The sequence below is a fragment of the Marmota monax genome, unplaced genomic scaffold, assembly GCF_021218885.2.
Source record: "Marmota monax isolate L192 unplaced genomic scaffold, Marmota_monax_Labrador192_F-V1.1 WCK01_AAM20220418_F8-fsc00018, whole genome shotgun sequence".
Lineage (NCBI taxonomy): Eukaryota > Metazoa > Chordata > Mammalia > Rodentia > Sciuridae > Marmota > Marmota monax.
In genome coordinates this window covers 7,927,276-7,953,820 of record NW_026692201.1, presented here as the reverse complement: position 1 = coordinate 7,953,820, position 26,545 = coordinate 7,927,276, and the positions used below count along the sequence as shown (strand labels likewise).

The following is a 26,545-nucleotide window of genomic DNA, read 5'->3' as shown; positions in this document are numbered from 1 at the left end:
TTTAGGTACTTTCATATTAAAAATGCACACTGATTTCTTTTAATCTCCTAGATGATATTTAGATCACTGATGTGAGTAATAACTGACATTTAATGAAGAGGTCCTATAAAGTGAGCTATCAGAGCAGATATATCTTATTTTATACAACTGATATGATTATGTACAGATTTTTAATATACACTATTTTTAAATGCTAGGAGAATTTGCTACTTAAAATAATTTTTTAATAAATAACCCCCCAATTATGGGCCTTTCCTTATCCAGATTTTAAGATGCAGAATCTCACAAGGCAGGACTTATTTGTTCTTCACTACAATGACAGGCAATTAATCTGGATTAATCTGAAAAGTATTATACTTCCCTGAAAAGCTTATGTATGAAAAAGTAGGCCCAAATCTCTATCATGTCGGATTAGGCCCCAACTTCCTTAATAAGACTCTTGTAGGGCAAGAATTAAAATCAAGAATCAATAAATGGGATGGATTCAAACTAAAAAGCTTCTTCTCAGCAAAAGAAACAATCAGTGAAGTGAATAGAGAGCCTACAGAATGGGAGCAAATTTTTACCACACATACATCAGATAGAGCACTAATGTCTAGGATATATAAAGTACTCAAAAATCTTAACACCAAAAAAATAACTTAATAAATGGGCCAACGAACTGAACACATACTTCTCAGAAGTGCTATATAATCAATCAACAAATATATGAAAAAATGTTAAACATCCCTAGCAAGTTGAGAAGTGCAAACCAAAACTACTCTAAGATTTCATCTCACTCCAGTCAGAATGGCAGCTATTAAGATTACGGACAACAATAAGTGTTGGTGAGGATGTGGGGAAAAGGGCACACTCTTATATCACTGGTGGGACTACAAATTGGTGCAACCAATCTGGAAAGCAATATGGAGATTTCTTGCAAAACTGGGAATGGAACCACCATTTGACCAGCTATCCCATTCCTTGGCATATACCCAAAAGACTTAAAAACAGCATACTACAGGGACACAGCCACATCAATGTTAATAGCAGCACAATTCACAATAGTTAAATTGTGAATCCAACTTAGATACCCCTCAGTAGATGAATGGATAAAGAAACTGTGGTATATATACAGAATGGAATATTACTCAGCATTCAAAGAGAATAAAATCATGACATTTGCAGGTAAATGGATGGAGTTGTAGAATAAAAGGCAAAGTGAATTAAGACAATCCCCCAAAACCAAATGCCAAATGTCTTCTGTGATATAAGGATGCTGATTCATAATGGGGATGGGGGGAGCATGGGAGGAACAGACGAACTTTAGATAGGGCAAAGGGGAGGGAGGGGAAGGGAGGGGGCATGGGGTAGAAAAGATGGTGGAATGAGATGGACATCATTACCTTAAGCACATGTTTGAAAACATGAATGGTGTGACTCTACTTTGTGTGCAACCAGAGACATGGAAAATCGTGCTCTATTTGTGTAATATGAATTGAATTGTGTTCTGCTATCAAATATAAGAAATTAGAATAAATAAAAAATTTTAAAAACCTTATGTATATCATGTAATGAAAAGTTCTAGAAATAGCTAAGATCATTTTGTATTTTAATTTTAAAAATACCTTTAAAAATAGGAACATATCTATAACTTTTCAATTGTCACCATAAAAAGATGAGTCATATTAATTTAATGTTTTTCCCTTTATTAAATTTGACTAATTCATGCATTTTTACACATTGCTTTTTGTCCTTAAAGAGAACTCTGAAATGTTTCATCAGCCAAAATGGAGAATGCCAAATGATTTGTAGGGTCAAAATGAAGATTCGAGTGATTTCCAAGGTTGATTTAGAAGGAGGAAGGAAGCTCATCCAGTGCTGAGATCATGTCCTGGAGAGCATCCTTTCTCCAGGACATCCACCTTCATTCATTGTTATTGATTCTGGAGACCATATGGTCATCCATGCAAGTCTCAGCATCATTCTGGGAAAACACTTCCATAGTATGGTCTTGCTGATGAAGACATAAGTCTTCCAAATCATTGGGTAAATGCCTATGAGAACAACTGCTAAACTGTAGGCTGTATTTGTTTGGGCTTCTGTAATGAATCACCACAAACAGGATGGCTTAAGATAAAAGAAATTTATTCTCTTGGAGTTCTGGAATCTGGAAATCTAAAATCAAGTTGTCAGCAGAGTTTTGCTCCCTCTGAAGGCTGTAGGAAAGATAATTTACCTAGCTTCTGGTGTTGGTCACCAGTCATTGTCTATCTCATTGTCTATGTTTCCTTTTTCTTAGGGACACATTCATTGTATTAGGGCCAATTCGAATCCAGTATGATTTCATCTTGACTTGACCACATAAGTGGGGTTACATTCACAGGCAGTGTGGTTAGGATTTCATGATATCTTTTTTGTTGTTGTTGTTGTTTTAATTAGTTATACATGACAGTAGAATGCACTTTGACACATTATACATAAATGAAATATAGTTTTTAATTCTTCTGGCTGTACATGATGTAGAATCACAACAGTCATGGTCATATATGTATAAAGGGTAATAATATCCGATTCATTCTACTATACTTCCTACCCCAATATCCCTTCCCTCTCTTCATTCTCCTCTACCTAATCCAAAGCAACTCTATTCTTCCCTAGCCAGCCTCCCACCTCCCTTACCACCTTGTGAATTAGCATCCAAATATCAGAGGAAACATTGGGCCTTTCGTTTTGGGGGGATTGGCTAATTTTGCTTAGCACGATATTCTCCGGCTCCATCCATTTACCAGCAAATGCTATAATTTCATTCTTCTTTAAGGCTGAGTAACATTCCTCTGTGTATATATATATATATATATATATATATATATATATATATATATATACACCACATTTTCTTTATCCATTCAGCTCTTGAAGGACACCTTGGTTGGTTCCATACAAGCAACACTAAATGTTGGCAAGGATGTGGGGAATTGCAAATTGGTTCAACCATTATGGAAAGTGGTATGGAATTCTTCAAAAAACTTGGAATAGAACCACCATTTGTCCAGCGATCCCGCTCCTTGGTTTATACTCAAAGGACTTAAAGTCAGCATACTACAAGGACACAGCCACATCCATGTTTTTAGCAGCTCATATCTTTTTTGGGAGAAACAATTCAACCTTCAACATTTAATAAGACAATGTTTAGCTTTGAAAGAAACTGTCAAGTTGTCTGGCAAAGTTTTACATTCCCAGCAGCAATGACTGGAGTCCCTTTTGCTCCAAGCAGTTGGTGTTGCCAGCTTTGGGATTTTAACCATTTTAAATATTTATTTTTTAGTTTTTTTTTAACGTAGACGCAATATCTTTATTTTATTTTTATGTGGTGCTGAGAATCGAACCCAGTGCCTCGTGCATGCTAGGCAAGCGCTCTACCACTTGAGCCACATCTCCAGCCCCTAACCATTTTAATATGTGTGTAGTTATATCTCGTTGTTAAATTTGTAACGACAAATGATATTTAGACTATTTTCCTAACCTTATTTTCAACTGTATGGTGAAGTGTCTCTTCATATGTTTTTCTTATATTTAAATTGGGTTGTTTGCTTTCATATATATATATATATATATATATATATATATATATATATATATATGAATTTTGATGTTTGCTTTCTTGTTGCTGTGCTTTGGTTCAGGGTTCCCCAAAGGCCCATGTGTTAAAGTCTTGGTCCTCAGCCCCTGGCACTATTTTAGGAGGTAATAGAACACCTTTATGAGGGGGCTCTCACTGGAAGTTTTTCAGTCACCTGAAGGTGTGCCCTTGGAACCTTGGTCCTCTTTATTTTGCTCTGTGCTTTCCAGCTGCCATGAGGTTAGTAGGTTGTTCCAATATGCACTCCCTGCCAGGATATGCAGCCTTGCCACAGCCCCAAAGCAACAGGTCACTGTTGAGCATGAACAGAAACCTACAAATCTATGAAGCAAAATAAACCTTTCCTTTTTTAAAGCTGATTATCTCAGGTATTTTGTTATAGTAATAGAAAGCTAATAACACACTTGTTGAGCTTGAAGAGTTCTTTTGTGTATTTGGGACATAATGCTTTGATAGATATTTTCCATTTTTTTTCTCCCAATCTATGTCTTTTCTTTTTCTTGGTACTGAGGATTGAACCCAGGAGTGCTTAACTACTGAGTCACATCCCGTAGTCCTTTGCATTTTTAATTTTGAGACCAATCTTTGGGATTATAGACATGTGACACCAGTCTTGGCTATGGCTTAGCTTTTCATTCTCTTAATAGGATATTGTATTTTCACTATCACTCAGTTGTATATTTTCCTTTTTCTCTGAGACTTCCTCTTTGACACATTGATTATTTAGGAGTGTGTGGGTTTTTTTTGTTTGTTTTGTTTTTAGTTTCCAGGTGCTTGGAATTTTTATTCTTGTTTTTCTATTATTGGTTTCTAGTTTAATTCCAGTAAGATACAATAATATATTCTATAAGATTCCATTACAATTTTTGTTGAAGTTTGCTTTATGACTCAGCATAGCCTACCTTAGGGAATGTAGCTCTTGGCTACATAGGCTCTTGGAAAGAATGTGTGTTCTGCTGTTGTTGGGTGGAGTATTTTATAAATGTCAATTAGATCCAGTTGTTTAATTCCTTTATAGCTTTGCTTATTTTCTGTCTAGGAGTTCCATCAGTTGCTGAGTACAGGATGTGACTATGATTATGTAGTATTTATCTATTCCTTCTGTCACTTCTATCAGTTTTTGCTTCATGGTTTTGAAGACTCATGTTTGGTGCACACATTCAGGATTACTATGTCTTCTTTGTGGATTGATCCATTCATCATTATGTAATGTCCTGCTTGTCCCTAGAAACTATCATTGCTCTGAAGTCTACTTCATCCAATATTAATGGAACCCCTTTTACTTTATTTTCTGATCAATATTTGCATCATGTAACTTTTTTTTCTTCCTTTTATGTTTAACCTACTATGTCATTAGTTGGAAGTAAATTTCTTATAGACAGAATATTTGGCTTGCCTTTAATCCATTCTTCCCATCTTTATCTTTTAATTGATATATTTAGACTATTTATATTTAGAGTAATTATTGATATTTTAGAGTTTGAGTTTATTTTGTGATTTGGTCTATTCATCTCTCTGTTTCTTTCTCGTATGTACCTTCTTATGGGCTACTTAAACATTTTTTAAAAAATTCTATTTATTTGGTGTTTATGAATATGTTCCTTTTATAGTTTTCTTAATGGTTGCTCTCAGAATTGCAATATACATATAAATCTCACCATAGCATGCTGGTATATGTTTTACTACTTTCAGTTATGTGTATAAAACTTATTTTTATTTAGAATCTATTATCCTCCTCAATTTTTAAGTATAACTATCCAATTTTCTCAACATAAATTGAGCACATGTTCCATGATAATATTACTTTTTTTATATTTAACTCTTTTTAATACAAAAGACAGACAGCAACTTCACTATGCTATGGGAGGAAAATGAATCCCTTGCACTGTCTTATAGCCTTAACATAGCTTCCAAATGAATGAATAAACCCAAATCCTTATTTATCCTTTTAGGCAACAAAGTGCCTTTGAGGAGAGCCACATGACTGTAAAAATGCGGTTAGACTCAGGGGTGGCTGAATCCATCATGCCAAAGCTATAGATCCCATCCTCTTTCAGTTCCTATGGTCCCATCCCTTTTCTCACCATCATTTTCAGGGCCAAAATTTAAGGGTTACTAAAACGCAGGTATCCACATAAGACTTCTAATGTAATTGGTGAAATGCAAATTGATCTTGTTACATTCTGAAGCCAATCTCATTTTCATTTAAAAAAATCAAATTAATATTTAAATGATATCTGTTTGAAGGCACCTCATTATTAGCCTGCCTGTGGCTCTTACTTAGCTCTTTTATCCTAATTTATATTTGAGTTTTAGCACTGTCAGCAGTGCTTCCATTCACTGTTAACTAATTCCCTGGTATATTCTCTTAATTGATCTCTTTCTTTTTAAGCCCCAATCTCTTCCTCTCAGGCTCCTTTGAATTATTTTCTGATGCAATAGAAAAAATATTAAGGTAGCTGATTTGAGCCCACTCAGCATCCCATATTCCCCTTGAAACTTCCCCCAGTGTCAGAAAGAAAATATGTCTCTCATTTTCAAGGACAACCCCACTTATCAAGCCTCTCAACTCTTAGGATTTCACTTTTCCTATGATACCATCCTTTTTCCCTCTAGAATTTCAAGCTTTTGCTCAGTAATTTCCAATTTTGTCTTCATCTATATGTAGATTCACTGTCGTCTCTTTCAAAAACTCTATCTTGAATCTTCTACTCCTATCTGTTTTCTGTCCTGTCGCCACCCATCATATTCTTTGTGATTTTATATCTTGGGCTCTTTATACCCCTTTCTCTAATAACCCTTTGCAATTTAATTTCTATCAACTTCCTCTATGAAAATTGCTCAGTGCAAGTGTGCCAAGTGACCTTCTTCTAATGAGATTCAGCAGAATTTCCTTGCTTCTTTTTCTACCACAGTTTTGCTTTATTTGATTTCATTTTTATGGGTTCATACAACTCACCCTCTTATGGTGACCATGAAACAATAGTATTCCACCTGCCATCTTTGACTCTGGGAATCCATTAATGTTGTGCTTAGACTTTCACTCTTCTTTTTCCTTAAAACTACATATCTCCATGTTTTTTCAATTCTGGTTCGCTTAGTCAATCAACACTCCTTCTGACCCGTATCCAGCATTTATTTGCTTTTCTTCAGATTCCTTGCCATAGTGATTACCATTTCTTTGCTTTCACTCAGGTAGTGTAGCCTGTGTGGCCCACCTTGCCCTGTGCTAATCGAAATCCAACATGCTTGTGATCCAAGGCCAACTAGCAACCTACTTCTTTCATTAGGCCTTGCAGGACATTGAAGTCTTTGTCTAAAACCAAGTTAGACTTGTAATTTTCTTGGCAAGATAGTACTTCCTAATAGTCTCTAGTTGTCCCAAATATATAGTCCTCATTTCATTAACTGTCCCTCTGAAAGTATTAACATAATTTTTATTCCCTGACAGGCTTGCCATGTGTTAGGCATACAGAAGTTGCTTAATGAATTTGTTTACCAGCTTAATGCTAAATAAATGTGCCAAAGAAGTAAAGACAGTTATATCATGTTATTGGTACTTCCACTATCTGTGAAACTAGGCTTTTTAAAGTGGATTTCTCAGGAGACTACATGAAGCACTACTGACACTGATTGAGAAAGAGTATGACCTCTGAAGGCAGATTGCCTGGGTTCAAATTCTGACTCTCACCTACTGACTGTGTGACTTTGGGAAGGTTAATTAATGTTTTTGTGCCTCATTGTCTTTCCTTGAAAATAAGAGAAAACAACAGTATCTGCATCATAGAGCCATTAGGAAGTCAACTGAGTGTTGTCAGATACTTAAGACAATTTGGGGCATGTAAAAATTGCTCCCTGAATGTCAGCTATTACTAAGTGTTTATTAAACATAGAATGAGAGCACCTCAGAGGTTAAAGAACTTTCACTTTATAAGTGAAAAGAGAGTGAGGAATCAAGGTAAAATGATTGGCTCAAAACATATGGCTAATTTAGAGGCCAGGTCAAAAACACAGGTCTCATGATTCCTATTCAGTACTTGGGTTTTTCTCACTAAAGATTTCTACACATGAACATGGACTGAATTATAGACCCTTAAAGTTGTAAGAGACATTCAGGTCTCTTCAGTTTAACTTTTCCATAAGGGAACATACTGCATGATCACTTGTCACAAACCTTGCATTTTTGCCAACAGTCCATTTTACAGATTCTTAATCATCCAGAAAAGAAAAAAAAAATACTAACAGAACCTGCGCTAGGATTCCCAAGTTAAGAAACCCAGGAGATACAGGAATGGATGACAAGGTCAGGTCCCTGGAGTTCAGATGACCACCACTGGACCATTTTAATGTTCATCTTTTGAAAAATAAGATTTCTTTTTCAGGGAAAACATTGTCTGGAATATTCATTATAAAACTGTGATTCAAGCCATCCCACACATCCTTGAATGTTTTGCAGATAATATCCTTCCTGGTAAGAATCTGAAATTATGATTTTGATGAACTCTGAACAATACTCCTTAGCAGCCAGGAAAAGGCTCAGGAGCCAAATACCAATACCAGGCATAATTTCTGTGGGTTTCAGCTTTCTGTGTGGTTCTCTGGAACAGTATTCAGCCTGGTTGTGCAATCAGCTATGCCAGGGTTTTTAAATTCAATCTAGCAGATATAGACTCTCAAGAGGAATTACAGCAATAAAAGATTGCTATTAACTAGGCACAAATAAACCTGTGTGTAAGGATTCTCTCATCAAATGCAATGAAATGCTATTCTCTGTCTCAATTCAACACTAAGAGAAGAGATTTAATTTCTCTTTAATGCAAATGAAATTGTCATATGTAAAATCAGCAGTAAGGGAGAAGGCCAAACTGAGTAATTACATTATGTGTCCACAAAGCGTGTTCATCAACCACTTCCCCCACCCCCTCACTACAAACACAATTCAGGGAATCCACTTCTCTGTGGGTGATTATTTTAAATGCCTGAATGTAGTATGCAACCTCTGAGCTTTATGGCTTGGGATTTTAATCCTCAAAACAGAAAGGTTTTATTACCCAAATCTGAAAGTTGTGTTACCCACTTGATAATGCAGATTGAGAAGACAGACTCCACTGATCCTATACAGGGTGCTCTGTCCTTCCTTCGTGTTTCTGTAGTATTTTATTTATACCTCTAAACTTACTCATGACAAATTGGCTTGTTACACCTAGCTGTATGTTTTCTTTATATAAATATAAACTTCTGAGGAAGATTTCAGACCTTATATATCTCTGTATTCTCCCACAGCCTTGTGGTGTCTGGGACATAGTATATGCTCAATAAATGTGTTATAATTATTTAATTTTAACTGTACATATCCTAAGGATTTCCCACTTATAAAGTGTTATTCTAATGGATTCATATCTTTGACACATCTTTTCGTTTTCACTTCTGAGAACTTTCGCTTTTGGAACATGAAAAAGAGTCGTGAGCAGATTGGCACTCTAATTTAGATGGCTATAGTAAGGGAGTGCCTAGCAAAATTTTTTTTGAATAGTAACTTTATGAAGACTTGCAGAGATTTCAAGCTTTCAGTTGTTTAACGAGACCAAACTACACTGTGTCCTGGGACACAGGAAAGGAGAGAATTCACAGGCATAATAGGAGGATATCTCAGAAAGACTATTTAAAAGAAAAACCCAGCCCCCAAGTCCTGACTCTAAAAGCCAGTAAGTATACCTGGATCACTGGTATTTTCACTGCCTACCTTTTCTCTTTAATGATTTTTCTGAGAATTTTTCAGGTTTAATGTTCAAGAAATATTTAGTCCATGCCCAGTCGGCCCACAGTGACAGTACAGGATTAGCTAACTGAGAAACCTTCTCAGCACAGGGCCTTGTGTAACTCCACTGGTCCCACACCTACGAAGCCAGCCCTTGTAAATAAACAAGACGCTGCTATGTCCTCAAAGAGCTTCTAACAGTGGAAAGCAAAACATCAGTAGTATGGCTACAAGTTACAATTCAAGTATAGACAAGCAGTTGTTGGAACCCCAAAGAAGTTCCTGTGTAAAGACTTCCCAAGGATCGTGAAAGTCAAGCTCATTTTTGAGGGATCAGTTTAAGAGAGAAGAATGATATTCCCGATGGAAGGGGTACCACTGAAGGCAGGCAGAATTCACCTGTTAAATTTCAAAATAGGATTGCTTTTAAGGAAGTTGGGATATAAGGATGACAACTGAGACTGAGGATGAAAAGACAGGCAGAGGCCCAATATCCTTATCGTGTGCTGAGTTCTTTCCCCCTGTCACCACTTTAAACACTCTTCAGCCCAGCACAGTACTGTCCACAGGTTTGGCCCACAGCAGCCATCATTATTTCTTGAGGAATAAATGCTGACTCTGTTTGACTGAAGACCCAGGAGGCTCCACCCTCACACCGAGCTGCCAAGTGGGCTTTTACTTCTCCAGGGGTCCTCTCCGCCTTTTTCTAGTACCCCAAATTGTCCCTCCCGTCCCTCGTCCCGCCCCCGCGTCTCCACGTGCCGGAAAGTGGGCGACAAGAGTACTTCCGGGTGGTAAAGGTCGGCCCCGGCAAGATGGCGGCCCCCTTGGAGCTCAGTTGCTGGGGAGGCGGCTGGGGGCTCCCCTCCGTCCACAGCGAGTCCCTGGTGGTGATGGTGAGGCCGCTTCGCGGGCCAGGGCGCGGGAAGCAGGGGCGGGGCCAGAGGCGAGAGGCCAGCCTGACGCGGTTCTCTACGGCGCTGTGGGATCGTGGCGGGCCCGGGCGCTGCTCACTGCACTTGCTTTGGGCTCACTTCGGTGGACAAGTCACAAACTGGCCTTGTGACCCCGCGGTGGCCCGGCGGGAGCATCATGGCTTCCTGCTTGGCTGCGAGTTTTCTTAGCTTTGCAAAGCTGTCTGGGCCGTGCCGTGAAAGCCTGCTGCGCTCCGCATCCCCGGGACCTTTTGGGGAACAAGGTTCGCGAATGCCGGGTGGCTGGCGCGCGCGTCCCGGACTTGAGATCACTGGGAGGGACTCGGCCTCTGTGTCAAGCAGGCGCCTTCTGCCTTGCGGGACGGGACTGTGGAGTAAAGCTGCTGTGCAGATTTGCATTACGTCCTCAGTCTAAAATGTTTTATTGCAAACTCTATTTCAGGCTTATGCCAAATTTTCTGGTGCACCCTTGAAAGTCAATTTCATAGATAACACCTGGAGAGGTTCAAGAGGTACAGTGTAAACTTTTAGACAACCCTTTCTCCCTTAAAATTTTTTTTCCCTTTCATTTAATGTCATGAAGCATATGGTCCTAGAGTTCCTTGGGGGTTTAGTTTATTCTTACCATGACCTTGGCAGTGTGTTGCTTATGGTTTGATCATTCTGAGTAATAACTCAAAGTGCAAGCCAAATCAGTGGAAATTATGAGAAATGAAAATGTTCTTTAGAACTGCTTTTTGTGAAATTGCAAAAAACTAAGGCGTACTTACTAATTCCACCCCACCCCCTGTAAATGTGCAATTAGTGTAGCTATTAGGGTATTGGAATCTAGTCAAAAGAAAACACAATGGTTTTTTTGTATGTAAACTTTTTTTGAATTGTAGGTGATGTGCCAATTTTGACAACTGAAGACAACACTGTTTCTCAGCCGGCAAAAATACTAAACTTTTTAAGAAAACAGGTGGGTGGTTCTTTTTGAAGAAGATTATAGATTCCTGGGTGTTACTTAAACTACAGCAAAAAGAAACATTGTAAAGTGTAGAGTTCTTTTTTTGCAGTTGATTATATAATTGGTGATACCTGGGATTTAACAAAAAATAAACTTGAGAATCACTGCTGTCAACCATGAGCTTTACTGTAATTTGAAAATCATATGGTGATGTCCAGACAATATATATTTTCTTTCTTTTCTTTTTAATCTGTCTAGGAATTATATATTTTCTTTCTTTGTGTATCAGGGATTGAACCCAGGGTTGCTTTACCACTATATTCCTAGCCCTTTTAAATTTTTTTGTATTTTAAAATAGGGTCTCTCTATGTTGCCCAGACTGGCCTGGAACTTGCCATCTTCCTGCTGTAGCTTCCCTAGTGCCTGGGTTTACGGGCCGCAGGTGCCATGGTGCTAGACAGTAAATATTTTCATATACTTTGCTGGATTTTATTGAAATTTATATATAAGAAAATTCAATTTGGGTGTTTTCACAATTACACAGTTTAGTCACATAGTTGCTACACATTTTAAGCTGGATATAATATCTGAGTTTCCACCAAATAGCAATTGTTTATTGCTTTTTTGATTTTTAAGATTTTTTTTTAAGATGGACCCAATATCTTTATTTATTTATTTTTATGTGGTTCTGAGGATCGAACCCAGTGCCTCACATGTGTGAGGCAAGTGTTCTACCGTTGAGCTATAACCCTGGCTGCAATTGTTTATTTCTTAAAGCACTTATCAAATAGTAACAGTTAAATGTTTAATTAAACAATATAACTAAATGTTTGAACATATAAATATTTAAGTAATGTATCCAAAATGTTTAAACGTGAAGATTTATATAAGTGTAGAAGTTTATAATTGGGTTTGCCAATACTTTAAAAAAAAGTCTGAGTTAATACAGTTTTTTTCTAAATTTGAAGATTTCCTATCTTTTTTCATGGGGAAAAATTAAACCAAGTGGATTTTTTTTTTCTTTTTGTTAATAATACTCACTTTTGTTTAACTTCTATGTTCTGAACTAGGTCATTAACAAGTATTGAAATAATATTAATATATAAAATCATAACTATTTGTTTACAGTTTTCATGATATAGTGCTGAGAACCTTATATGCATTAAGCAACAGTTTTACTGTGTTAATATTTCTTTTTCCCTTTTAATATCATGTTTGCCACTTATGAGGAAAAAGTAGGAATCCTAATTTGTTTAGCCATCCTTGGGATGTTCTTTAACTTCTGAGGTTCTTTGGTTTTATTTTTTAATAGAAATATAATGCTGATTATGAACTGTCAGCAAAGCAAGGGGCAGATACACTGGCTTATATTGCTCTCCTTGAAGAGAAGCTTCTCCCTGCTGTGGTGAGCATTCACGAATATTACAGTGTTTTGGTGGCTTAATTGAAAATATTTTCAGTTTGTTTAGAAGGAAAACAATGAAAAGGACTTAACGGAATTTCATTTGTTTTAATATTAATTCTTTCTTATTAAACAAGTATATGATACATCAAAGTGAAAGATTATGTCATTTTGGAAGTGAAAATTCTTTGTGGGAGATGAAACTTTTTGTTCCATGCATAGAATTGGTTGAACTGTAATTCATCATTCAGCACATACTTACTGAGCACTTACTATATGCTAGGCCTTGTTCCCGGTTCTTGGGATATTAGCAGAAACACACACATTAAAAATTTTGTTTTATCTTGAGTCATTCTAACTGGTATGAAGTCATTTAATAGATATTTATGAAAAACTCACATATGATTGATTTATCTTTCTTGTAAAAGGACATCATTGGAATGTTTTCTCCTTTTGCAGCTTCACACATTCTGGGTTGAGAGTGACAATTACTTTACTGTAACAAAGCCATGGTTTGCTTCACGAATTCCTTTTCCCTTGAGTTTGATTCTACCTGGAAGGATGTCCAGAGGGGCATTGAATAGAATTCTCCTGACAAAAGGAGAGCCTCCCCTCTACCGTGTCCAAGAAGTAGAAGCTCAGGTATGGTCTGGTTTATTCTCGAAGTGAGGGATCCCCAGGGAAGGGGTAGGAGAGAGAACATAGAGGGTCTTACCTAGAGATGCTGTCTCAAGAGCAGTTTCAGAGCATCATTTCTACTTTTGAGATCTAATTTCATTTTTATTAGATATACAGAGATGCCAAGGAGTGCCTAAATCTTCTGTCAAACAGATTGGGAACATCTCAGTTTTTCTTTGGAGATACGTGAGTACATGCCCTTAGAAATATTGACATTTTGTGTATATATGGTCAGAGAGCAGTTATTTAGAGCAAGTCTCCTTATTCCCTCCAAATATGAGTCACTTTTAAAAAAGAGAGATTTTAATGGGTTTTTATTACAGAAAACTTTTTTTTTATCGGTAGTAATCAAACATTGGCTTAATATGCTATATAAGTGAATGTAAAACATAAACAATTGTTCCCACTCTATCTCCTGTCTATTTAACACTTGTGAGTAAAAATATCTGTAATTTACAAGTTTATTTTCTTCTAAATAAAATGGAGTATTTAAAAATCTATGTAAAGGGCAAAATTGTTGTTGTATCATCTTAATAAACTAAAATTGGTAGTAGAGGTTTTTAAAACAATATTGTATACATCATACTTGTCAAATATTTGAAAAAATTTTAAACACAATCCCAATTAATATTTTCTTATGTATTTTTTAGGCCTTCTACCTTGGATGCCTATGTGTTTGGTTTTCTTGCACCTCTTTACAAAGTACGGTTTCCTAAAGTTCAGTTACAAGAACATCTGAAACAGCTGTCCAACCTGTGTCGCTTTTGTGATGATATCCTAAACAGTTACTTTAGGCTTAGTCTTGGAGGTAAGCTGTTTCTTCTTCATCTAATATTTGTTTGCATAGAGTATGGACATATTCTCCTGGGGATACATAAGCAAAACTTTATTCTTATTTTAATAAAAAAAGTGTACATTGTCTATAAATACTGGTTTACACACTTCAAGAAGTAGCATTTTCCCAATTTCATTTCCTTCAAAAATAGAGAAATAGGCATTTATTTTGTATTCCTCAGGATTTCATATATTTCTTGTCTCTTTAAATGTTGCCCTTTGAAGTGGATAATTTTATTCTGGAAAATTAAATGACAAGTATTAAGTCCCTGCTTAAAAAAATAGTATTTATTCTAATGCAAATGCTCAATTACTTTAAATGATTTTTACCTGCTTCTAGCATTTTCCTGTGTGAACAGAAATTAATAGCAGATTGATTTTGGTGAGGTGCACTCCCATGATTCCAGTACTTGAAAAATCATTGCATCAAATTGGAGGTATAGTAAGTAGAGGGAACCTGTCACTTAAGATTCAATTCTTTTGAGTGTGGGGCCTTGTGCTTAAGTGATTGTGATACTAAATTTATATTGGGAGAGCTGGCTGAAATCGCCCTTTTAAGAAGTAAAAGTTATAAAGACAGATGGCATAGGTGGAAGTTTATTTTTGATGTGCTTTGTACCTAGGGTGGGATTAGTGGTTGAGAGTCTTGAAGCTAACTAACATTCAACCTTGTTACTTTGAAGCAGTGGTTAGCAAACCTGCCTAACAACAAATAAAAGTCTTATCCTCTTCTAGACTTATTACATTAGAATCACCTACGGACTGATCCCAGAAAGCTGTAGTTTTTAAAGGCCCTTTAAATATTTTGGGTGCCTTGTGAGCAGCTATTTGGAAGTCAGTGATTCAGAAAGCTTTCCAAATAGTTGTGACCAAAGATCTATTTGAAAGGGTGAAGAAAAGGTACAACTTAAATTTCAAAAGGAAATATGGACTGCTGTGCTTTTACTATTTACTGCTGTGGCTGGCTGCATATCACTTGGCTCACAGTGTCTTCTATGTGGAGAAATTTTAGTTCCTTTGTTGAGGGTTTGGTTTGGAGCATTACTATTCTTCCTAACTTTGCTTTTGAATCTAGAATGATTTTTCTCTTTGTCTTTTATTTTTGGAGGGTGAGGCACTTGGGAGGGTGGGTAGATTCAAAATTCTTTTAATATAAACTGCTTTAAAGGCTTTCAAAATTTCCTGTCTTTCTCTGATTTCTGCCCTGGTTCATAGGCATCTCTCCAGCTGGACAAGAAACAGTAGATGCAAATCTGCAGAAACTCACACAACTTGTAAATAAGGAATCCAATTTGATTGAAAAGGTCAAGTTTACTTCGATGATTATTTTACAGTTGTTTAGTATTTTCCATTCTGTGGTCAATGTTGTAATTTGGGTGATGCATTAACTTTACCCTTGAAATTTTTTAAAGAGTTTGTAGAAAACTGTTTAAATATACTTTTACTAATATTGTATATAATACAGTGTTTTAGAGCCTATAGTGGCCTGTTTACTATGGGAAAAGATCAGATAACAGTATTATGTTTATTTTTACCACACAATTTGTACATATCAAGCTAGAAGACCCAAAAGCTTGACTTTAAAAAAGAAACAAAACCAAAAGCAGTTCTTGCTTGTTTGTCTGCCTTTCTCTGTCCTGAGGATTATATTCACCTGGACTAGTACATATATTTTCTTATTACAAGCACCATGATGTCTTTTTCTTTCTTGCACACGATCTGTGTTAGTTTTTCTCCTTCTTGTCCTTCTCTGTTTTGAATGTAGTCTACAGTATTTCACCAGAGTATATATTTTCCCTCTTTGAGGTATTCATTTTGTGAAAGAGATATTGAAAAACAGGTAAGGGAGAGAACCAGCAATGTAAACTTCAAGAGTGATTCTAATTGGAAAAGTACGCGAAGGTTGCACATTTTTTCCCCAAGTGTCTGATGAACTCACTTTTTTCTTTTGTGAATAAATAATACTTCATTTTTTCAAGGAAACTAAGGCCTCATAACACTGGCTAACAGTTTCCAGAGTCTAACAAATACCATGATACCATAAGCATAGAATGGTTTGTCTCTTTTTCATCTACCATCATGTACTAATCATGACTTATTTTTGTAACCACAGATATAGGCATTTATTAATAAAAAAGGGTGAGGATGACACAGTTATTGTGGATGGAATTGTGAGAATTTGGCATCTTCTCTGTGTTTATATGCATTTTTTTCTAAGTACAAAGATTATACTTTGTAGAACTTTGAAGATGAATGCCATTTTTAAATTTAAGAAACTTTGAAGAACTTTGAAGATGAATGCCATTTTTAAATTTAAGAAAGAGAGGCTAAACATGGTACCTTAAAATATGTTGAACAGTTTCTTTCCCCTCCCATCCCAACTTTTCCTTCCTACCTTCCTTTAGTCTCCCTCCTTTACTGATATTTTTTCACTCCTTTATTTATTTATTTTTGATTGGTACTTTCTTGTGTACATATGTATATGAAATTCTCTTTGCTACATTTATATATGCATATAGCATGATTTTGTTAAATTATTCCGTATTTTGTCCCCTTTGCCTTCCTTCCTCCCTCCTTTTCCTCTTGCTTCACTGATCTTCCCAATATATTTATGATATCTGCTCCCACCCCACACCATCTCTTTCCTTTATTTTGTTCTAGCTTGCACATATGGGAGAAAATATTTGACCCTTGATTTTTGGAGTCCAGCTTATTTCACTTAGCATGATTTTCTCCATTTCTGTTCACTTACTGGCAAATGCCATTTTTTCATTCTTCTTTATGATGGAGTAGAACTTCATTGTATGTATAGACTACATTTTCTTGAACTTTTGACGGACATCTGGTTGATTTTATAATTTGACTATTGTGAATTGTGCTGCTACAAACATTGAAGTGGCTGCATCACTATAGATGCTGATTTTAGTTTTTTTGGATAAATACCAAGGAGTGGGATAACTGGGTCATATGGTGGTTCCACTGCTTTCCAGAGTGGTTGTACTAACTTGCAGTTTCACCAACAGCATGTCAGTGTACCTTTTCCCCACATCCTTGTTAGCATTTATTATTTGTGTTCTTGATAATTAACATTCTGTCTGGAGTATAATGAAATCTTAGTGTTGTTTTGATCTGTGTTTCCCAGATTGCTAGAAATGTTGAACATTTTTTTTCCATATTACAAGCACCATTTGTTGACCATTTGTGTATATTCTTTTGAGAAACTTCTGATTTTAAAACTCACAGTAGATTCTTTGTGCAGATACTGTTATTGTCCCCATTTTACAGATGAGGATACTGAAGCTTTGAGAGTAGCTTATGTTGCTTGCCCGAGGTCATTTGGCTGGCAAAAAATTGAGAGCGCACTTGAACCCTGGAAAAAGACTTCAGCATGAGCTTTGTAGTTACCCCCAGTAGTCACTGCCTAGCTCATGGATGAGATTATGTCTATTACTGGAGTAGTAGCAATTAGATTTATCACTGTCATTCTCTGGGATGACCTTCTATTTCTTTTTGTAGTATTTTGTGTGTTGTAATTTGAGAAGTGAATAAAACTGGATAGTAAAATAACAAGTGCTATTATTATTGAAGTTTTGGTGTATTTGAAGTTAAAGCCAAGTCTGACTCAATTCTTTGCACAATTCAGTAAATCTCATGAGAGCAAATAGATGAAGTGTTAAGTGGGGATAAAGGAAAGATCACTGTCTACTAGATGAAGGCTATCCAGTGGAGTTTCCATTTCTGTGTGGTGAACTCAGGACAGACATGAAAAGGGACCTATGAAATACCTGCATGTGCAGACGGTAAAATCAGGAGGCCCATCACCACGTTGTACATAGTCATCTTGGATCATCACCAATTTATGAAAGTTTTCTAACCCATTGTAGTCCGGCATTCCCCTCCCTTTGCTGCCCACCCATTTATATCTGATTCACTGGTTGCTACAGAATGGCAGGACAACAAACCCTGTTAGCTGCCACTGTCCACAATTTGGACAGAAAATCTAGAGCTTAAAAATAAATCATGCTTGAGGAACTAGTTCTTGCAAGAAAGAAAAGACATCTTAACATAATTGATCTAAAAATTCACTAGTAATATTTTTTTCACTGGAAAACTTAAAAAGTTGAACTTTTATTTTCTTTCTTCTCCTACAAACCTGTGTACCTCTGCCAAAATTTTTGTTTTTTAAGCATCTTGAGAAGATAAGGGAGAGTTTGAATCGTCTGCATCTTGTAAAATTCTAGAATAGTTTCCCTATGAAGTTGGTGGAAGGATGCTATTTTCTGTTGGTTTTGTGGTTTTGAAGGCAGCTGCTTTCAGGTCTCTTATGAAGTTCAACTGATAGTAAACTCAGCACCAGAACCTGAATCTTGTACCTTGTGGGGTGGTCTGATTAAAGATAGTTTTTGATGTCTGACTGAATTCTCAATAATCCATATATTAGTGTTTCAGGAGTACTAATATGCTTTCTCTTGGATAAGTTTGGAGTTCTTGGTTATAAATATGCTCCATATTAATTTGTTTCTCAAAGGCAGACTTAGGACTGATCCAATATTTGGAAGACCTCTGGATTGGATCAGAGGAATTTGACCTCCTTTGGGCCCCTTTTCCTAGCTTCCCTGAACTACATACTCAACTTAAAAGAACTGTTCTTTTTGAGTGCAGTACAGGTTGCTGTCAGGCAAAAATGTAGAGTTGAAAAAACAATTGTGTTGTAATTGGAAGACCTGGGTTCAAGTTTCAGCTGTGATACTAGCTTTGTGAACTGGACAAAACCACTTAGCCTTTCCAAGCCTCATTTTTCTAATCTGTAAAACACAGAAGGATGATGTCTGCCTTTTCTTCTTCACAGTGTGTTAGGAATATCAAATATGATATTGTACATGAATATACTTTATAAACCATGGCACTTAGTATATGACTTGTACTGTTAGAAGACTTCTTAAACTAAGTCTTGCTATGGTTGAGTTCAGTAGAATATTCATTTTGTAGAATTACTATAATTTTGTGATGGTATCAAGGATGAGCCATGTTGCTTTTTACAGATACTGAGTCAACTGGTATTTGAGGTATGACATTTAGAATTCTTGAGAGATTATTTGTTAAAATAAAGGTTTCTCTAGCGGTCCAGGAAACATATGGTTCTGTGTTCTTCAAGTCTGTAGTTTGGATGGGGAGGGCACAGTCCACGTAAGTGGTGCCACAGCCTTAGTTGTATCTTTTGTACCTTCTACAGATGGATGACAATCTTCGCCAAAGCCCTCAGCTTCCTCCTCGGAAACTGCCAACACTTAAATTAACTCCAGCTGAAGAAGAAAGTAATTCCTTACAAAGGCTATCACCCTGACAGTGGTCATGCTTTGTGGTTAAAGTCATGATTGTTTTGGTAATCTCTTATATCCACTGTGTGAAGGCAAAAGGGAAATAACATTTCTAGGTAAAAGGAAGACTATAAAACAGAAGGAGACTTCTATGACATCTATATATATATTTTTAATTAGTAAGCTTGTATTCTAGCTTGGCATTGCATTTTAAATAAAGGTGAATGCTTAATGAACTTTGTGGGTGTGGGGGGGAACACATTGTACTGTATATTAAAAAAAAACCTGCCTTAACCTTGGCAGATTTTTGCTTTTGGTTCACATGTTGCTGACCAAAACTACAATTTTGTTCTGAATGTGCATTTTTAATTTATTCAAGTTAACTTATTCAATTTACTAACTTAATTACTTCTTTGACTTGTCTGAGTACATAATATGTGGCTCTTTGAGACATTTTTCTTCAGTTTAGAAATCCTATGCCTATTTTAGGAAGTATGAAAAATATAAATTACTTCAACAGAAAAGCCTGTATTTAACTTTAAAAAGCAATGAGGAATGTGCTTTTAAACTATGCTCTCATAAGTCTAATCTTCTGAGGGTTTAGTACCACATATATAAATATTAAAGGTGGTTAGATATAATCTGATGATATGCACTTCAATATAACATTAGTATTTGCTGCTATGTTCAGTGTAGGTTAGCAAGGGCTCTTTGAGTTGCTGGGTGGATATGGCAGCTTTAGACCTGCTTATTTGTAGCACATCTTTAATTGTCTCATTCCTGTATTGATTCCAGGAGATCTAAATGTGTTGGTCATTGTTTTATGTTAGGCTATGAAATCTTAATGAAACTTGCCCAATTGTTAGACACTACTCAGGAGGAGCCCAAGGCCCAGGTAATAGAAATACCCACTGTGCATCTGGTCTGAGTTGTTCATTCTTAACTCAGGCCAGTATTCTTTCATAAGAAGCATATCATGTAGTCACGAGCTTTCTGACAACCAATTATTTTCCATATATTTTAACTATAGTTGAAGGATCCAAAGGAATAATCAGAAATAGCAGCTTTTTAAGACTATTTTCTATTTATTGGTTGCTGAACTGTTCCAGGATTTGCTGTGTGGTAATTTTACTTATAATAGAAATTTGCTTATTTTAGTGGTTGAGGTGCTTCTGTTGTCCTAAAACCACTTCTGGGGTTTTTAAATATAGGACCATGTTTTTGATTAGTGTCTTAAAAGATTACTATGGTGCTCAGCAAATCATCAAGTCCTGAAGAAACCCATATGTTAAGAAAATGAGCTTTGTTGTCAAGAGACTGGGCTAATTTGAGTTGAGTGGAGCTCAGCTGTGTTTGACCGACATCCTCCCAATTTATTCTGTCTTTAGGTAGCTATTTATACAGAAGTCTTTAAGTCATTTTAAATATTTTTTCTTGAAAGTTTTAACTGAATGAGAAACAAGATAGTCTTCACAATCATATTCATCTGTTTGGAAGCATTTAGGGAAAGTACCTACCGATTTTCCCATTGCTTCTCCAACAGAGGTGTGTGTATGTTTTGTTCATCTTCAAAGGGAGGTTATTAGATTGGAGCAATCTGAAATATGTATGAATATTTTATATTGAAAATCATGAGCATGAAACTTTATTGTTCTCTAGGATTGATGTATATTGAAGAAGAGTGGTTTCACACATTAATCAGACATCTGTTTATGCTTTAGTCAGGGTTAGTCATTTTCAATTATGATTTATATTAAACCTTTCAAAAAGCATTAGAAGTGGCTTACAATTGTAAAACACATGTAAAACAGGACAGTTACAATTATTTTTTGAAAAAAAAATTTGTAGGAAGAAACTATATTGGCACTAACAGATTATAACATTGAATGGTAAATTTAACTTGAAGTTTCTCTATGGATGAAGTCAAAAGGTAAAGCTGGGTTAAATAAGTTCTTTCAATAAGATTACTAATGTGTATGTGGAAGAAAAGTGTGTTTAAATATTTATGAGAATGTAGAAGATCATGTTCTTACAGTACACAGACTTCAACCAAGAAGTGTACTGTACTGTTTTATGTGTTTAAATTTTAATCAAAAGTGGTCATTTTAGTATAATAAGTAGTTATCCTTTTTAGTAGAGGGGATGACTATAAATATGATTTGTTTGCCATTTGGTCATCCCTGCTTTGAACTGCCTGTGGCCTTATATAATCCATTATGCTTCCAGACCATTACCTTTCCTAACAGGCAAAATATGATTTAGTAATTAAGAATTTATATGTTGGGTTATTTAGTTGAGCTAACTTTCTATAAGCAAACAAGATGACAGAAAGCTATATCTGAGCATGAAATACTTTAGGGCCAGCCAAACACATAGGAAACTTTTGGAACAATTTTTTAGAATGGATAAAGAACCTTCCTGTTCAGGATATTTTTGAATAAAGTTTGAGTTTGCTGGGAAAAATGGCCTGCAGCCTTAAATAAAATACTGTGAACCACTGTATTTTGGAGGTGATGGTGGAGGATAATGTGATAAAGGGAATATGCTTATGTTTTTTTTGTTAGTAATACATGATTAGAAAAATTGGTTAGATAATTCCCAGATGTTGAAGCCACTCCATCAACAAACTTCACAGTCATCCATAACATGGATTGCTTAAACAACACCAAAGAAACCGTAAAGGACATTGAAGATGATCATTTCTCCAAAACTGTTTTTTGATTTCACAAAGGGTTGGCATTAACAAATCAAATTTCAATTTAGATATGTTTGAATTATTTTTGAGTACTAGAGGATTAGAGATTTTACAGAAGCAGGCATTTTTATTTCCATTTGTAATTTCTGTCCATTTCATATTCCTAGGATACATTAACATGAAGAAACAGGAAGGCTTATTTCAACAGAGCTAAGTTAAAATTTTTGGAAGTCTATAAAATTGGGAAAAAATAAGAAGAGGCAGAAACTAGTCACAGTGATGGTATCTTAGAAAACCAATTTGTTCAGGTAGCTTCATGTGATGAAATTGATATTTGAATTTGCAAGTTTGTTTTGCACTTCCTTCAAAAATATGCATTGATTTGTTCTGTTAGATTTGTGGGGGCAATTTTTCATAAGCTATCAATAATCTTAACCCTTTTAAAGTCAAAATAAAAGTGCTTTAATATAAACAGGAAGCTAAGGATAGGACATGGGCTATCTCTGTTCTATTTTTGCAACATCTTCTAAGTATATAATTATTTTATTTTTTTAAAAGTAAATTGATTATTATCTACTGTAATTTAAGATTCTATGCTTCAAACATAGTATTTGGCTCCAGATGAATAAATACAGAATAAATTAAGTATAATTTTGATTTCATTCTTGGGCTTAAAGAAGAAAACTCAGGTGTATAACAAATGTTTCTCAAAAGATCTACTTTGCCTTACCAAAAGAGAAAAAATAATGACCTAAAATCAAGAAATCCTTTTCCCTATGATGTCAAAAATTATGTGATTTTATGTTTCTAATTATATATTTTTTTCTTGTGGTATCTTTGTTCACATTTGAGGATAAAATATTTTGAAGTAGTTCTTCAGTCTCTTCACATGGGAGTTCTTCGTTTTCTATTTATTGTCTAGATACCCAATGTGATGAGAAATGCACTAAGACTACCCTTTTATGAAGGAGTGACATGTCTGTGTGCTTTTTGTTTTAATCTCAAAGAGAGTTAGCAATTGACTCTTTCTTGGTTTGGTTATTTTTATAATTGAGATTCTGAGCAGAGCAACAGAGATAATTTGGGATGCGGTAAGAATTTTTATTTTTTGCCTTTTTTTAAAAAAATATTTTTGGCTATTGTTAAGCTCTGTGGAATTTATATTTACTTTTTAATGCTTCCATATTTGTAAACATATTTTTAGAAACACTTGTCCTTACATGAAATCAAAAATCAGTGATTCTAAATATTCTCAAAGTTTTAATTAAAGTTTCATTAGCTCTTCAAAATGCTAATTATCATAGAGATGTAAGGATTTTTTTTTAACTTTTGGTTTTAAGGTTTGCAAAATAATTTAGCCTACAAACTATTGTTTCTATATTGGGATATAGTGATTGCTAGGAGACCAGATTACTAGCTCTGGACTTTAGGAAAATTGTGATTGAGGTAGGGGAATTTAAGAAGATTTAAAAATTATTTTTTTCCAGAAAATATACCATAAATTACTGGTGAGAATTAACTTTTTTTTTTCCAGTATTGAGGACTGAACTAAGAGGCACTCTACCAATAAGCTACATCCCCAGTCTTCTATTAAATTTTATTTTGAGATGGTGTCTCACCAAGCGACAGAGGCTGGCATTGTACTTGTTATGCTCCTGCCTCAGCCTCCTAAGTAGCTAGGATCACAGGGTGTGCTGCCACACCTGAGAATTAACATTCTTGAACAATGGTATGATATAATAGAAGGATAGCATCAAGTTGGATGTTTGTAAGTAAAATGGAAGATGTTGTAATAGAAGATTATCAGAGTGAAATAAGCTAGTTTCTTTTAAAAAACAAAAGTCAAGAAGATAGTTTTTCTATGCCCTCATTATTATTAATTTGAAATCAAAATATTTTTAAAACACATAGTTTTATTGTATCAGAAAAGTAATTCCTAAAGGGGCATTTTGGCAGAATATATTGTTATATGAATAGAGAATTCTCTAGCTCAACAAGTTTGGAAAATGTTCTATTAGACATAGTTCAGTTCTATAGGCTTTTCAGAGCTTTTGATATGCTAATTACTTTTTCAATCTTCCAGATTTCCAAGTTTTATTTTATTACTAAAGACATAGTCCAAAGGGACTGTACGTGTCTGTGTACATGTGCTTTTGCACATGCATTTCTTAGGAGGAGGTTTGTAGTTTCCATTAAGCACCTCTATTTTATACATCATTTCCCTAATTTATTTAAATGTAGATTTTGTGTTGAAGTAGATGTTTTGTGGGATTTGTGTTCTGAGAAATACACTTAGGAAAAGAGTCTTTTTGATGTTTTGCTTTCATTGCAGAAGTTTCTTTCTATGTTGGATGCCCCTCCAGTGACGGTGATAAAATGGGTCAGAACTTCTTAACTATGGAATTGAGAGCAGGGTGACTTTGGGTGTTGATAGGTTGTGATTTAGGTACATGTGGGACCCTGGTCAGTCCAACCCATTCCCCTAGAGTTGCAGTCAGCTTGGAATAGCGGTCCAGGGGTCTGAACTGGTGGTTCAGATAATTAATCACTTCGTAGGCATCCACGAGACAGAATCAACTTGTAATGTCAGAACAATTTTCCATATCTTTTCCAGGTGTGCTTTAAAAGTGCCAAAGAAGACAATGGGCTTTTATTATATATGTAAGAAAGCATTCAGTTGCTTCCATGACAAGGCAAAGGAAGCTTAATATTTTCAAGTTTTATTTTATAACAGAAAACATGGCCTAAATGAGGATTGTGTGTGCAGCACACTTGCACATATTTTCATTACATTTCAGCAGATTCTACTCCTAAAGAGTTAAAACCTCACTGGACTTCAAATTTGAGGTAGCTAACTAAATATGTTTTATTTCATTTCAAAGTATAAAACCAGATCTCTAATGAGACATAAGGCTGGTTTTCTGTTCATTTGTTGCAATGTATACAGCTCATGTTTTGGATGTGTTTTTAAAAAAGCTTGCCCTTGGGCTTTGAGTTGTGATGTGATGGTGAACATCTAACCACATGAAAAGAGGTTGGATCTTTGTTCTGTTTCTTCAGTTTTCCTCTTGCAAAGTCAGAGAAATGCCTTTTAGTCATTTAGTTTACATATCCCAGATCCTTGGAAATCACAAAAAATGACTTGCCAGAGTTTGAATCAGTCCTCAGCACTTCATGCACTACAGAGAAATCTGGGCTGGCCGTTTACTCTTTGGACTGTTGCTGCTTCTCCTGCATTGCTGGAGTCTTTATCTTGGAGAAGAAGGGGTGTATTCAAACTTTTACATTGAATGCGTAAAGATGACTTTTATTCCCCTTTTGACTTAATTTTTTATTTTGTAAAATAGGAGCTAATGCTTTTCCACATTTCTGGCCATTTTGAAGTGGATATTTGAGGTGTTTGTAAGTTTAGCTTTTTGGATGTTTGACAGTAAAGAAGACATGAGATATATGTTTGCATTCTTGGGTAACTAAGCTATCTTTGTATAGAAAACATCTAAACATCTGTTCTAGTGTGCAACTACTATAGTTTTATTATAAGTGATCTTAAAATAAACAATGTTGGCCATAATTTCAATATTTCTAGCCTTGCTAGTGTGAATATATTTCACTCAGAGACGATGTATAAATACCCAGAAGTGGTAATGATGATCAATGTTGTAAAGAGTTTATTCTGATAAATGAGAAACTGGATATAATGTCAAAATAGCTATTTTCTCAATAAAATCTCAAACCACCTGAATGTTTATTAATTTTTTAAAAAATATTTTTATTTGTAGATGGAAACAATACCTTTATTTTTTTTATTTAGGTTTTGTGTGTGTGCGTGGTGCTGGAGATTGAACCTGGTACCTCACATGTGCTTAGCAAGCACTCTACCATTGAGCCATAACCCCAGCCCTATTTATTCATTCTTAATGTAGTATTTATTCCTTGAGGTGAATATATTCACTGGGAGGAACTTTTTAGTGGTTGAAAATAGTACTAAGGACTGGGATTGTTCTTTTTACATCCATTCTTTCTAGGATGTATTGAAACCACCTGTGCTGTTTGCACCCCATGCTAAGTAGAGTTGGAGACCTGTTCTCAAGCTTCTAATTAGTGTATGACCTCAATGCTCAAACCACTTTTCAGGGCTGTAACTTTCTCATTCCTCAGTGCTGTCAGTTTTTTGTTGTTTTTTTTTTAATTTTCACTTTGCCCGCCCAGCCAGTCCAGAGGTACTCCATTTAATTGAATGGAAGACACACTAAGAAAAATATGTGATTTTAGGTAGAAGGGAAGATATGTACATCTTTGGTGCTTTGTTTATGAGGTAGTGTTTAAGGGTATAGAGAATCCTATTATTTATAGC

The 26,545-nt window shown here is 35.5% G+C and overlaps 1 protein-coding gene across 6 annotated transcripts; it reads left to right on the top strand.

Moving 5' to 3' along the window:
• Window positions 1–10,179: 10,179 nt before the first annotated feature.
• Mtx3 (metaxin 3) lies at window positions 10,180–25,933 on the top strand. Of its 6 annotated transcripts, XR_006848073.2 has the most exons (10): window positions 10,180–10,276; window positions 10,758–10,827; window positions 11,200–11,276; window positions 12,577–12,669; window positions 13,126–13,308; window positions 13,454–13,530; window positions 13,995–14,152; window positions 14,519–14,615; window positions 15,394–15,482; window positions 19,412–19,455. XR_006848073.2 is itself a non-coding variant. In XM_046427762.2 (9 exons), exons 1-9 carry the CDS (start codon window positions 10,196–10,198, stop codon window positions 19,520–19,522), a joined length of 939 nt encoding a protein of 312 aa, XP_046283718.1. In that variant the 5' UTR covers window positions 10,180–10,195; the 3' UTR covers window positions 19,523–25,933. The 6 variants fall into 6 exon arrangements, 4 of the variants coding, with proteins under 4 accessions (XP_046283718.1, XP_046283727.1, XP_046283739.1 ...); XR_009225450.1 differs by having other exon boundaries at window positions 13,995–14,615; XM_046427762.2 differs by lacking the exon at window positions 14,519–14,615 and having other exon boundaries at window positions 19,412–25,933.
• The last annotated feature ends 612 nt before the right edge of the window (window positions 25,934–26,545 follow it).